We start from the raw sequence: 14,615 nt of genomic DNA on the forward strand, positions 1-14,615 counted from the left end.
AGAGGGAACTAAATTGTAGCCTCTCAGTCCTGTGAGACCTTCTGTGATTATCTGGTTCAACATGTGACATGTTAACATGTAGGGAGACTGAGGCCCAGGGGTGCAAATGAGCCCAAGGTCATAAGGGAACCAGAGGTCCCAGACCCCCAGTCTTGTCCTTAGGCACCTGCCCAAAGGACCACAGTCCCCAGGCCAGGCTGCCAGAAGGGAAGAAAGGGGAGGGGAATCACAGCCAGAGTTTCCCCTGTGTGGCTGACACTCATTTGATGCCAACGCAAGAGGGGCCTTGAATGCAGAGTTGCTCACAGACCCACCCAGTAGTAGCTCAGCCTGGGAGTGAGAGGTGAGAGGGAACAAAGGGCAGGTGGGTGGGCATGGACCTAGCTGGGTGTGCCCAGGCCTCTCCCTCTCATCTCTAAACTTCGCCTATCAGCGCTTCCTCCTTAGCAGGGCTGCAGACTCACTCACTGCCCCAGGCTGGGACAGGACAGGAGAATGAAAGGCCTCCGCTGGCGTTACACTCCACTGGTAAGGGGTCTGGCTTAAGCGGTGGTGGGAAGCAGGGAAGGGTCAGACCTCTGACAGGGTGGGACCTGGGCTAGGGTTAGATGCAGGCAGGTGACTTGTCCCTCTCTCAATTTGCCTCCCTAGATGCCCAGGGGTTTAAGGACTGACTTAAGCCTTAGCCCCAAGCCCCATGGCCCTGAGACCTTCAAGTGGGACAGACCATTGTCTATGTCCCTTCTTCCTGGGACTGGGTGCCAGATGGAGTTCTATCCAGAGCCCACAGAGCTAGGCCCCTCCTTAGGCCTGAGTCTGGGGAACAAAGGAGGACAAGAGAGTAATCCTGTTTATCTCTCAGCCTCTAAGAGGTCTCTCCTTCCTAGAAAAAGCCCTGAAGCCATTGTGTACATGTACACACACACATACTCTCACTTAAACATAAATGTGCTCTGGTACCAAGTGGAAGCTCAGTTGAATGAATGAATATACCAATACACATGCCCACTGATATGGGCACATGTATTACACAATCCTAATGCACACCTTGACTTATAAACACAGAAATTAACACTTAATACCTTCTCATGGGGCGGCGCCTGTGGCTCAGTGGATAGACGCTGGCCCCATATCCTGGGGGTAGCGGGTTTGAACCCAGCCCCAGCCAAACTGCAACAAAAAATAGCTGAGTGTTGTGGTGGACACACTGTAGTCCCAGATATTCAGGAGGCTGAGGCAAGAGAATTGCCTAAGCCCAGGAGTTGGAGGTTACTGTGAGCTGTGATGCCATAGCACCCTACCAAGGGTGATAAAGTGAGACTCTGTCTCTAAAAAAAACAGGAATTAGATAAAAAACAAAAACAGAAACAAAAAAACCCTTCTCATGCCAATTTGCCTACACAATTCTATTTTAAGCAAATCACAGTTCACACAGACTGACACACATTTACACGAACCTAAGCATACTAACTCATGTGTGACTACAGGCATCATTTTGCTGGCTGACAGGCGAGCCTCTGGGCTTCATTTTCTTCCTTTGTAAAATGATGATGATATGAAGCACATTCTTCTTAGAATTCTTGGGAAAATTAAAAGAGATCTTGCATGGCATGGCCAATACTATATTCCGGCCTGGCCAAGTGTATGCTGCAACAATGTCAGCCCTTATCATTGTCAATATTGTTGTTGTTATTTCATGCACAAAGACACATAGTTGCAGCTCCCTGGGCTGGGCTGCCACCTGCCCTTCTCCTCTGCTCTCAAGCTTAGAACTTGATCCCTGGCACCCACCCTAGATCCAGAGCAAACAGGTAGATCAATGGTAGGGCCCACGGCCATATCTGAGCAGCATAGTGTACCAGGGTGTGTGTGCTCTGGTTCTTCACTGGCAGGGGCCAGGGAGGAAGCAGGTGGAGATAGGGCAGAATCCTGTCTGCTGTGTAAACTTCCCAGCTACCGTGGGCTGGGCTGGGGGTTGTAGTGGCCTGGCCAGGGGATGAGGAGGCAGCTGTAGTTCTCAGGCTTAGGAGATAGAAACTGGAGCCACCCATCCCTCAACTCACCAAGCCTCTTTATGTCTTCACAGCCCAGCCAAGTGGAGGATGCTCTGTCTGAGGAGCAGGGTGAGGAAGAGGAAGAGGAGAAAGAGGAGGAGGCAGCCCCAGCCCCTATTGCTGAAGATCTCACAGAGCCCCAGCTGACAGAAGCCAGCCAGGTTCTGGGAGCCTCAGAGATTAGGCAGGTTCGGGCATTGCCTGTGGCTCAAGGCGTTCAGCCCTGAGCCTAAGTGTCCCCCCTCCTGCTCTACATCAGCCATGCCCAGGAGTTCCCGGGGTCACTCCTGCTCTGCCTCCAGCTTACTGCATCACCTCGGGCAAACCATTTCTTCTCTTTGAACTTTCTGTCCCTTTCCTGTAAAAAGATCCAGTGTTTCTAGCACCACCCTCTTCACTGGGCCAGGAGGTTAAGGACATAATGAAAGAAGCCAATTCTTATATAGAACAAGCCCTCAGAAGCTGGAGCTAAAGCTGGCACAGGTGGGAGGATGAGATGGGGGTGGGGAGGAAGGGCTCTCTTCTGTTCTCTGGCCTCTGGGGACCAGGGTCATCAAGGGGAGAGGGTCTTGAGAGAAACCTGACCTGGGTTCAAACATTGTCCCTGTCCCTTACTCCCCTTGTGGGCTTGGGGTAAGTTGCTTCACCTCCCTGACCCTCAGATTCCTTATCTGTAAAATGGGAATAATCACCTCTATCTCCGTAGTGCTATTGCTAATGGTATGGAAGTCCCTGGAAACAGCAAACTACTCTATAATCTGTCAAGTACCATCTTTGGCTGAATGGTGGTTGTTCAAGCCTCTGGGTCCCTGAGGATGGGGGTGAGTAGTGGAGGAGTCTCTTACTCACCTGCAATCCTGTCACCAGCTCAGCTTCCACCTCCCTTCAAGAGTCACTGGACATCCTTGGAATCTGGTCTTTGTACATCGAGGGATGGCTTTAGTCTGCGGAGCCTGTACCGGCAGATGGAGGGCCATAGCGGGCCAGTGCTGCTGGTGCTGAGGGATCAGGATGGGCAGGTGAGCTACCCGTCCTGTTGAGAGTCTGGGGGGTCCCAAACAGACATCAGTGGGCCCTGCTCCAGGGCAACCTCAGGGAGAAGGCAGAGGTGACAGACTAAGTCACCTGTAATGGACACTGATTTGATGGCATTAAGGCTTTCCTCTTCAGACCCATTCCTTCATTTATTCACTTAACACATGTATATGAAGCACCTTCTATGTGCCAGGTTAGATGTGGAACAGAGTAGGATAGCAAAGAAATAGTTCCAGCCCTCTTTGAGCTAATGGTCTATTGAGGAAGGGGTCAGACATTAAGTAAATAATCAGTTGACTGTAAATGTAAAACCACATCTTTATCCTCAGAAGCACAAGAAACTACAGGGACATCATAACCAGGTAACCTACACCTCACTGATCAGTGTATGGATTTTTGTTTTTTGCTTTTTTTTTTTTTTGAGACAGAGCCTCAAGCTGTCCCGCTGGGTAGAGTGCCGTGGCATTACAGCTCACAGCAACCTCCAACTCCTGGGTTCAAGCAAGTCTCCTGCCTCCGCCTCCCAAGTAGCTGGGACCACAGGCACCCACCACAACGCCCGGTTATTTTTTGGTTGCAGCCCTCATTGTTGTTTGGCGGGTCCGGGCTGGGGATTCGAACCCACCACCTTAGGTGTACGTGGCGGGCGCCTTAGCTGGTTGAGCTATAGGCGCCGAGCTGCAGCTGTCATTGTTGTTTGGCGGGTCTGGGCTGGATTCGAACCCACTACCTTAGGTGTATGTGGCTGGCGCCTTAGCAGGTTGAGCTACAGGCGCCGAGCTATTTTTTGCTTTATAAATATATTTTACTATGTACATTCCTTTTTTTTTGTTTGTTTGTTTTGCAGTTTTTGGCCGAGGCTGAGTTTGAACCCACCACCTCTGGCATATGGGGCTGGTACCCTACTCCTTTGAGCCACAGGCGCTGCCCACTATGTACATTCTTTTTCTTTTTTGAGACAGAGTTGCATTCTGTTTCCCAGGCTAGAGAGTCAAGGCATTAGCCTAGCTCACAGCAACCTCAAACACAAGAGCTCAAGTGATCCTCCTACCTCAGCCTCCTAAGTAGCTGGGATTATAGATGCCCACCAATGCTACCAATGCCCAGCTAATTTTTCTATTTTTAGTAGAGACAGGAGGCTTGGTACCTATAGCTCAGCGGCTAAGGTGCCAGCCGCATACACCGGAGATGGCGGATTCAAATGTGGCCTGGGCCTGCCAAACAACGACAACTGCAACAACAACAAAAATAAATAGCTGGGCATTGTGGCAGGTGCCTGTACTCCCAGCTACCTGGGAGGCTGAGTCAAGAGTAGAGACAGAGTCTCACTATGTGTCCCTCGGTAGAGTGCTGTCACAGCTCACAGCAACCTTACACTCTTGGGCTTAAGCAATTCTCTTGCCTCAGCCTCCTAAGTAGCTGGGACTACAGGTGCCCGCCACAATGCCCAGCTGTTTTTTGGTTGTAGTTGTCATTGTCATTTGGCAGGCCTGGGCTGGATTCAAACCCACCAGCCCTGGTGTATGTGGCTGGTGCCCTAGCTGCTTGAGCCACAGGCGCCGAGCCATCTGCTCTTGTTAATAGTGGAATTTCAAGCAGACTGTCCATGCAGAAGGGAAGTGGGATTGGAAGCTGGTTTCAAATTCTCCTCTTAGAGGCCAGGCACAGTAGCTCATGTCTGTAATCCTAGTACTTTGTCTGGGAGGCTGAGGTAGATAGATTGCATGAGCTCAAGAGTTTGAGAGTAGCCTGAGCCAGAAGGAGATCCCATCTCTAAATATAGCCTGGTGCTGTGGCATCTGTAGTCCCAGCTTCTTGGGAGGCTAAGGTAAGAGAATCACTTGAACCCAAGAATTTGAGGTTGCTGTGAGCTATGATGCCACTGCACTCTACCAAGGTTGACAAAGCGAGACTCTGTCTCAAAAACAAAAAGCTCTTTTTAGGAATGTATTAGAGCTGGGAGAGAGCTCAGGAATCTCAGAAGACTGCTACTTGGGTAGGAGCTCTTTCATTTAAATGCTGATGGAAGAAGATCCCACATTAAGGCCAGGGAGCTCATGCCTTCTACATGGAGCCCCTTCCCTAGAAGACTACTATTGACTATGAGGAAATTTCTCCTAATACTAAGCCAAAAACCTACTACTCGTAGCTGCCCCCAGGGATCCTGCCTCTGCCACTTGGGATGGAGTGAAAAGTCACAGTCCCCTTAAGTATCTCAGAAGAGTAAAATGGCTAAGGTGATTATGGCCCTTAGTGAAAGGGTCATAATAGTGAAAATTGGGCAGGAGAGGAACATGATATAGAACCAGAGCTATAAAAGTGTTAAGTTTTTCTCTTTAAAGAAGGATATGAACGGCATTCCTGGGGCAATTGGAGAAGACAGAATTTGAACTGGCTACTAGATAATACTATGGGATTGCTATTTTTTTTTTCTTTTTTTTGGAGACAGAGCCTCAAGCTATCCCCCTGGGTAGAGTGCCGTGGCTTCACAACTCACAGCAACCTCTAACTCCTGGGCTCAAGCGAGTCTCCTGCCCCAGCCTCCCAAGTAGCTGGGACCACAGGCGCCTGCCACAACGCCCAGCTGTTTTTTGGTTGCAGCCATCGTTGTTGTTTGGCAGGTCCGGGCTGGATTCAAACCCGCCACCTTAGGTGTATGTGGCTGGCGCCTTAGCCACTTGAGCCACAGGTGCCGAGACTATGGGATTGCTATTAATTTTCTTAGACGTGTTCATGGTATTGTGATTATATAAAAAAATCCTCATTCCTGTGATCTGAGCTACTTAGTGGTGGAGGGTCATAGTATCTGCATCTTACTTTTTTTTTTTTTTTTTTTTTTTTTTTTGGAGACAGAGCCTCAAGCTTTCCCCCTGGGTAGAGTGCCGTGGCATTACAGCTCACAGCAACCTCAAACTCCTGGGCTCAAGCGAGTCTCTTGCCTCCGCCTCCCAAGTAGCTGGGACCACAGGCGCCCGCCACAACGCCCGGCTATTTTTTTTTGGTTGCAGCCATCATTGTTGTTTGGCGGGTCCGGGCTGGGGATTCGAACCCGCCACCTTAGGTGTATGTGGCTGGCGCCTTAGCCGGTTGAGCTATAGGCGCCGAGCCTGCATCTTACTTTCAAATGGGAAAACATATATATATAGAGAGAGAGAAAGCAAATACAGCAAAGATATTGATAACTGCTGAATCTGGGTGGAAGGTACTTGCACTGTACTTTTAACCTTTTTGTACATTTAGAATTAGCAGATGCATTATATAGGACCTCATCTAATACGCTGGTATTAGACTGATGCTGCAGGAAATGCACACAAATGTTAAGAGTAATTATCTTAGAAAAGAAGAAAGGGGATTTGGGGGTGGCTTTATCTTTTTCTTTCGGTTTGTCTATAAATTCTAATTCTTCCAGATGGATGTTGTGTAAAATAAGCACATTTAAGGAAAAATTGGAGGGTCCTGACCACACAGAGGAGGAAGCCAATGAGAGCTCCTCCTTGGGGAGGGGGCACAAAGGTTCCTGCCAAGGTACACGGAGGGCCCCTTCCCCCAGCTCTCCCTAGCTTCCCTTCTAGGACGAGCCTACATTACTGAGCCTGGAGAATGGGGGTGCCAGAGGACTCCCAACTCCCTTTCACCTGCAAACCACGAGTTCTGCTTTCCAGACGTTTGGAGCCTTCTCCTCCTCAGCTATCCGGCTCAGCAAAGGCTTCTATGGTACTGGCGAGACATTCCTCTTCTCCTTCTCCCCACAGCTGAAGGTGATGTTCCCAGCCTCCCGGGGGGGAGAGGGGTCTATGGCAGGACATAGCTCCTGGGGACCCCAGTGGCCTGCGGCTCCACCTCTATGCTGGGCTGCTTGTTGTTCATGCAGCACGGCAGTGGTGGGCAGAACACCCACCCTGGCCCACCAGTCATCATTTTACAAAATGCTCAGTAGGTCTCTGGCCACCACTGACTCGCTGAGGGGACTGTCTTCCCAGGAATGGGCAGGAAGACTGATGTGTGGGGGTAGGACAAGGAAAGTGGACACATCCAGCGGCTTCTTGTGGAGTACAGGGTGAACTCAGAGCCGAGAGGAGGATGAAGGAGTGGGTACTAAGGTTTGAGGGGAGAGAAGCTATCAAATAGTCCTTGGAGTGTGGGAAGAGAAGCCTACCAGAGAAAACTAGAGCAACAGGAGGACAGCTGGGCTGTGCTGGTTGCCAGTTTGGGGCTGTGGGTTTAACAGCAACCAGTCACTTGCTGTGTGTGTTCCTCCGGGAACATTCAGCTCCTGGGTGCGGGCCTATAGCAAGCGAATGGGAGGTTCTTCCAGGACTGGGGTTTTGCCAAACTCATTTGAGAGACAGAGGGGGAAAAGGAAATTGAAGGGAGTGAAAATACCAAGTGGACAATAGAACCTAGACTGGGTGAGGAGGGAAGGGGAGGCCGAGGGGACTGCAGGGTTTCGAGGCAAAGATGGACTTAGGTCTCCTTGAGGCCACAGACTTTGAGCAGTGACAGCAGATGAACAATGTGCTGGGAGACCAGATATGGGGGGGGGGGGAGCTTTTGAAATAGACTGCAAGAGTTGCCAGCTGTCCTTGGTGAGGACAAGTTCCCAGATGTAACCGTAGGGTACAGTGGCTGAAAACTCACTGGGGGGCTCAGCACCTGTAACTCAGTGGTAGGGCACTGGCCACGTGCACTGGGGTTGGTGGGTTCAAACCCAGCCTGGGCCTGCTAAACAACAATGACAATCACAACAACAACAACAACAACAAAAACAGCTGGGTGTTGTGGCGGGTACCTGTAGTCCTAGCTACTTGAGAAGCTGAGGCAAGAGAATAGCTTAAGCCTAAGCGTTTGAGGTTGCTGTGAGCTGTGACACCATGGCATTCTACCAAGGGCGACGTAGTGAAACTCGGTCTCAAAACCCCCCTCCCCAAAACAAAAAACCCACTGGGAGTATAAAGGAGCTGAGGGGCAGGGGCTGGACAGGCTGATGTGGATGGTAAAGTTCACTAGGCAGCTGGGAAGGGGATGAGTCAGAGCTGAAGTCTCTGAGTAATGATGAGTGGAGATGAAGAGATTGGGAGTGACAGGCACATGATGACTAGTACACTCTGATGGCACAGGCTTCGAAGAGGCTGGGGCTTTTGAAGGAGGAAGGAAAATAATAGTCCTAAACTTCTTCCATCCAAAGACTTTGTGCCTCCAGGTTATTTATTGAATAAAGCTACTGAGCTATATGCTTGGTGGAGGGCACACTACTTTACTTACTACTTTCTTAATGAAAATAATAGCAGCTAACACGTTATCAGCCTGTCAGGTGCTATTCTTGGATTTTCACAATCTGGCACATTTAGTCGTCTCAACAATCCTGTGAGGAACATGCTATTATCATCCCCATCTTACAGATGAGGAAACCAAGGCAAAGAGAAGTTGAGTAATGTGCCCAAGCTCACACAGCTAGCCAGTGATGAGGAGGAAACAGCCCCCAAACTCCACTGCCTCTGTAAACCACAGAGAGCCCCTGTCTTGGAATTCTCCCAGGCTGGGGGAGAAGACTGAAAACAATGTATAGTAAGTACTGTCAAAGAAGCAAGGAGGATGAGCACCTGTATCAAATGGGGGTGGGGAAAGCAAGGGAGACTTCCTGGAGGAGGAGCTTGATGAGCTAGATCTTGATAGACAGACAGATCACCAGGCGATGGAGGGTATAGAAGCCTTCTTGGAATGTGCAACAGAACAGAGAATGGAGAGATGTACATTTAGGAATCCAAACCTTGAGCCACAGGCCCTGCCCCCAAATACCGGAAGTAGCAGATTCATACTCCACCCTGGCCAAAAACTGCAAAAAAAAAAAAAAAGGAAAGGAATCTAAGAGATGAGTAGGGGGTTGAGGAAGGGCACCTTGCTCTGTACTGGCATAACACACCCTCAAGAAATTTTGTTCAATGGAGGAAGAACTAGTTCCAAGTGGTGTTTTTTTTTTTTTTTTTTTTGACACGGAGCCTCAAGCTGTCCCCCTGGGTAGAGTGCCATGGCTTCACTGCTCACAGCAACCTCCAACTCCTGGGCTCAGGCGAGTCTCCTGTCTCAGCCTCCCAAGTAGCTGGGACCACAGGCGCCAGCCACAATGCCCGGCTATTTTTTGGTTGCAGCCATTATTGCTGTTTGGCGGCCCGGGCTGGATTCGAACCTGCCACCTTAGGTGTATGTGGCTGACGCCTTAGCCGCTTGAGCTACAGGCGCCGAGCCGGTTTTTTCTTTGTTTTTGAGACAGAGTCTCACTCTGTCACCCTGGGTAGAGTGCTGTGGTGTTATAGTTCACAGCAACCTTAATCCTAGCACTCTGGAAGGCTGAGGTGGCCAGATTGCCTGAGCTCATGAGTCCAAGACCAGCCTGAGCAAGAATAAGATCCCATGTCTACTAAAAATAGAAAAACTAGCTAGGTTTTGTGGCAGGCATCTATAGTCCCAGCTACTTGGGAGACTAGGAAAGTGGATTACTTGAGCCCAAGAGTTTGAGGTTGCTGTGAGCTATAACAGTACAGCACTCTACCCAGGGTGACTTTTTTTTTTTTGAGATTCTCACTCTGTTGTCCAGGATAGACTGTAATAGCCTAAGCCTAGCTCACAGCAACTTCAAACTCCTGCCTCAACCTCTGGAGTAGCTGAGACTATAGGCATCCACCACAATGTCTGGCTAATTTGTCCATTTTTAGTAGACACGGGGTCTTGTTCTTGCTCAGGTTGGTCTTAAACTCCTGAGCTCAAGTGATTCCCCTCCATTCAGTCTCCCAGAGTGCTAGGATTGATGACAGGTGTGAGCCACCATGCCCAGCCAAAATCAGTTAATTCTTGTCTATCTTTGGTCTGTGGCATTTCTTGAGTTCTTCATGAATTCCCAGTGGTTCCTTGATCATGATTCCCAGCAGCACCATGAACTTGGTCTTAATGCTTCTGTAGCAACATTTATCTTACTTCTTCAAGTTTGAAGGTCACATCCTCGAAGAAAGTAGAGGAATAGAATGTTCTGTCTTCTTGTGGTGGTCACTTGTTAATATTATCTCATCTTTTCAGAGCTCAGGACTTATCTGTTATTTAGCCCATATATATATATATTTTTTGTAGAGACAGAGTCTCACTTTGTTGCCCTCGGTAGAGTGCCGTGGTATCACACAGTTCACAGCAACCTCCAACTCCTGGGCTTAGGTAATTCCCTTGCCTCAGCCTCCCGAGTAGCTAGGACTACAGGCAACTGCCATAACACCCAGCTATTTTTTTTGTTGCAGTTTGTCTGGGGCTGTGTTTGAACCCGCCACCCTTGGTATACAGGGCTGGCGCCCTGTCCACTGAGCCATAGGCGCCACCCTAGTCTGTATTTTTGCTAAAGTCTTTGGCTGCTCACAGCATTTCTGGCAACTAATTAAGGTAATAATATGTTATCCTTTTGTGGCCCTTTAAAAATCCTTTTATTGTCCAATTTAACTCTTAAATAATTTACTCATTCATCAAACCTCTATATCAAGTGTCAGGAATACAGCCAGGAATGAAGACAGGCCATGTGGACTTACATATTAGTGGGGCAGCAAATTGACACAGGAATAGAATGGTGGAATACCATCTCAGAGTGGTAAACACTGAGGGAAACAAAACAGGGTCTGGAATGAAGGGCTACTTAGATAGGGTGGTCCAGAAACTTTCTCTGAGATGACATCTGAGCTGAAAGATGAGAAGTGGGCCTTTGGGGGAATCTGGGAGAAGAGCATTCTGGGCAGAGGGATGTGCAAATACAAAGGTCCTAAGGAAGAATGAGCTTTGGATGTCCCAGGGACAGCCAGCCAGTGTAGTTGACATGCAGTCAATAAGGGGAGAAGAGATCAGAGACAAAATCTGGGGTCAAAACAGGTCACACTTTTGGCCATACTGGGGAGTTTTTATCCCCCTTCCAATGGGAAGCCATTGTAGGGCTTTAGGCAGAGGAGTGACAGTATCTGATTTAGATTTTTTTTTTTTTTTTTAGATAAGGTCTTGCTCTGTCATCTGGGCTAGAGTGCAGTGAGGTTGTCACAGCTCACTGCAACCTCAAACTCCCAGGCTCAAGTAGTCCTCCCACCTCTTAGCTGGTATGTCTCACCATCTCTATTGTTCGTAGAGATGGGGTCTCTACTATGTTGTCCAGGCTGGTCTCTAACTTCTGGCCTCAAGCAATCCTCCTGCCGTGGCCTCCCAAAGTGCTAGGGTCATAGGCCTGAGCCACTATACTTATCCTGATTCAAATTTTGAATAAATCAGTCATTTTGCAGTGTGGAGACCAGGGTGGGCAGGAGACAGAAGCAGAAAGACCACTTGGGAGGCTGTGATCCAGGTAAGCACTGAATGTGGCCTGGACTGTGCAGGCAAACAAGCAGTGATGGACTGGGCAGAAGTGCTAGCAGTCAGGGAATAATTCTGGAGCCCCAGGACTTGCTGAGGAGCTGGCTGTGGACAGAGCTAGGTGCCTTCAGGGAGAGATGAGTTAGTTAATGGCAGTATCAGTCCAAGCTCTCCAATTTTGGAAGCAGGAAGCCTCAGAGGTTTGTGTTCTATTTCTAGAATGAAGAGGTTCTAGGCTGTGGGAATTCAAACCAGAGGGCTGAAGGGGTCAACTCCAACTAGTGAAGCCTCAAGAGCCTGGATGCCATTCCCTCCACGACACTGCCACCCAGTGGTGTGAAATCAAACTGCAAGGGCAGACTCACTTGCCCAGTAACCAGAGCCTTTCCCTATTGCCCCAGGTCTTTAAGTGGACAGGAAGCAACACATTCTTTGTGAAAGGAGACTTGGATTCACTGATGATGGGCAGTGGCAGGTGTGTGTCTCCATCTTCCCAAGTGTTGGGGTGGTCTGTGTTCTGGTCCCTGTCCCTCTCTGCTGCACTGCTGGGCTGTCACTGCCCCAGCGGAAACAGGGAGGCTGGTGGTTAATTTTAAGACCCTTCACCTCATTGACCCCTCCCATCAACCCCCTGAACACCAATACACTATTATGGAGAAAGGATGCTAGTTCTGTCTGAATTTATGTAACTTCGAGAACGGCATTCTGCCTGGTTGGCTGAAGCTATAGTCAAGAGGAGCATGCCTCAATTTACCAGTCAGCCCAGTAGTCCTAGGGGACATAACTCCTCAGAGGAGTCTGTGTGGGAGCAAGGGGTAGAAGGAGTTACCAAAAAAAAAAAAAAAGAAAGAAAAGAAAAAAAAGGTCGTTCTCACCCTGGTGTGACCTTCAAATTCAGGCAGAATAAGTCTTATCCTGCGGGCAAAGATGAAAGCAATGCTTGATTAGCACCAGGCAAATTCTTTGCTCTTCCAGCTGCCTGAAAAGCCTCCATTGAGGGTCAGCTTGGCACAGAACACAGTAGCTATGCTGATTTGCAGTAATTCACTTCTTGGCTCCAGCTTAGGTTTTCTGTCAAATGACGGGATTAGAACGGATGCTCTCTTAAGTATGCTGGGCTCTCAAATTCATACTCCTTTGGTTAAGCATTACCATCTTAAAAACATTCCAAATGTTCTAAAACTGGGTTTTGGTAATGGTTGCACACTGTACATTATTTATTAAAATTACTGAGTTGTTTAAAAAACATGCTCTAGGGCGGTGCCTGTGGCTCAAAGGAGTAGGGCACTGGCCCCATAAATCGGAGGTGGCGGTTCAAACCCGGTCCCGGCCAAAAAAAAAAAAACATGCTCTAAACTCTGTGAGGAACAATGTGCTGAATCCCTAACAACTGAGGATAAGTTGGTTTGAGGGGAGATAACATAGGCAAAACTGGGCTGCTGTCATGATGTGGCTAAGAGCTAATGATAGGGATAGACCCTAAGGTTTCAACATGCTGGAGTGAGCCACACCAAGTTTTCCCCTTCTCTTTAGTGGCAAGTTTGGGCTGTGGTTGGATGGAGACTTGTATCATGGAGGAAGCTACCCTTGTGCGACCTTCAACAATGAAGTGCTTGCCCGGCAGGAGCAGTTCTGCATCAAGGAGCTGGAGGCCTGGGTTCTGAGCTGATGTCCCTGTGGCAATAGGTACTCAGCCCTGCTTGTGGATGCCGTCCACGCCTTTCTCACACAGGGCAGCCATGCTGTTTGAAACCTGGATGGTGAAGTTCTCTAGTATTGGCTGTGGCCATTGGCTGCCCTTGAGGCCTAGGGATCCAAGACAGTGATGGGGCAGGCACTCCTCTCTTGCAGAGGTGACTCTGACAGAGTGAAAGACGCTTACACCTTACCTAAGCAGCACAAAGTCTCTCATGAAAATCATCTTTTTAGAAGTAATACAACTTATACATGTCTACTGCAGAAAAACCAGAAGGCATAAACAAGATTTTTTAACTGCCTAAAACTCACCTGCCCCAAACTCCTAATGTTTTCATGTATATATCCTTGACAAAAACTTTTAGAAAAAAGGGATTCTAATCTATATGTGTGGAAAGTCTTTTTTTTTTTTTTTTTTTGAGATAGAGCCTCAAGCTATTGCCCTGGGTAGAGTGCTGTGGTAAAGTGCTCACAGCAACCTCCAACTCCTCGGCTCCAGCGATTCTCTTGCCTCCACCTCCCAAGTAGCTGAAACTATAGGTGCCCACCACAACACCCAGCTATTTTTTGGTTGCAGCCATCATTGTTGTTCAGCGGGCCCAGGCTGAATTTGAAAGCGCCAGCTCAGGTGTATGTGGCTGGCACCTTAGTTGCTTGAGCCACAGGTGCTAAGCCTATAGAAAGTCTTTTAAAGAATATTGCTGGCTCGGCGCCTGTGGCTCAAGCAGCTAAGGTGCAGCCACATACATGTAAGGTGGCGGGTTCAAATCTAGCCTGGGCCCGCCAAACAACAATGATGGCTGCAACCAAAAAATAGCCAGGCACTGTGGCGGGTGCCTGTGGGCCCAGCTACTTGGGAGGCAGAGGCAGAAGACTCGCTTGAGCCCAGGAGTTGGAGGTTGCTATGAGCTGTGATGTCACAGCACTCTACCCAGGGGGACAGCTTGAGGCTCTGTCTCAAAAAAAAAGAAAAGAATACTGTCAAACTTCAGAAATCAGAAACCCAGGTTTAACTAATGAAACTAATGAAGACTCTAGTAGCATCATTCTTTCTCCTGCCGGTTGCCTATTTGAGAACACTGATGGTTTTTTGTCTGCCACTAGTGTGCCAGGTGTTTATCTGTTATTTAACTTTATGAGGAAGAGATGAAACAGCATATGAATGATGCATATTTGGACAAAGAAGTTGAAACCTCTGTAAACAGGAACCTCAGGGAGGTTAAAAGAGAGGAAATGCTACATTTTCTGGCACAACAGGGCAAACTCAAGACAAATCCATATTCCTTCCCATACACTGAGTGAGAAGGAAAAGATTCTTTACTATGCTATTACTTGCCAGCTGAGGGAACTAAATTCCATGAATCTTGTAAATACCACTCTTCTAAAAGACCCAACTAAGAGAAATCTGGGCTGATTCCTATACAAAACACATTTCCTTTGCACAGAAGAGTCAAAACTGGGCACATG

The 14,615-nt window shown here is 48.6% G+C and overlaps 1 protein-coding gene across 1 annotated transcript; it reads left to right on the top strand.

Moving 5' to 3' along the window:
- Positions 1-495: 495 nt before the first annotated feature.
- TLDC2 (TBC/LysM-associated domain containing 2) lies at positions 496-13,122 on the top strand. The gene is given in 7 exon segments (XM_003788148.3): positions 496-528; positions 2,087-2,242; positions 2,922-2,970; positions 2,973-3,073; positions 6,752-6,847; positions 11,855-11,928; positions 12,987-13,122. Coding segments are annotated over 7 exon segments (645 nt in total).
- The last annotated feature ends 1,493 nt before the right edge of the window (positions 13,123-14,615 follow it).

The sequence above is a fragment of the Otolemur garnettii genome, unplaced genomic scaffold, assembly GCF_000181295.1.
Source record: "Otolemur garnettii isolate 467f Iridium unplaced genomic scaffold, OtoGar3 scaffold00025, whole genome shotgun sequence".
Classification (NCBI taxonomy): domain Eukaryota; kingdom Metazoa; phylum Chordata; class Mammalia; order Primates; family Galagidae; genus Otolemur; species Otolemur garnettii.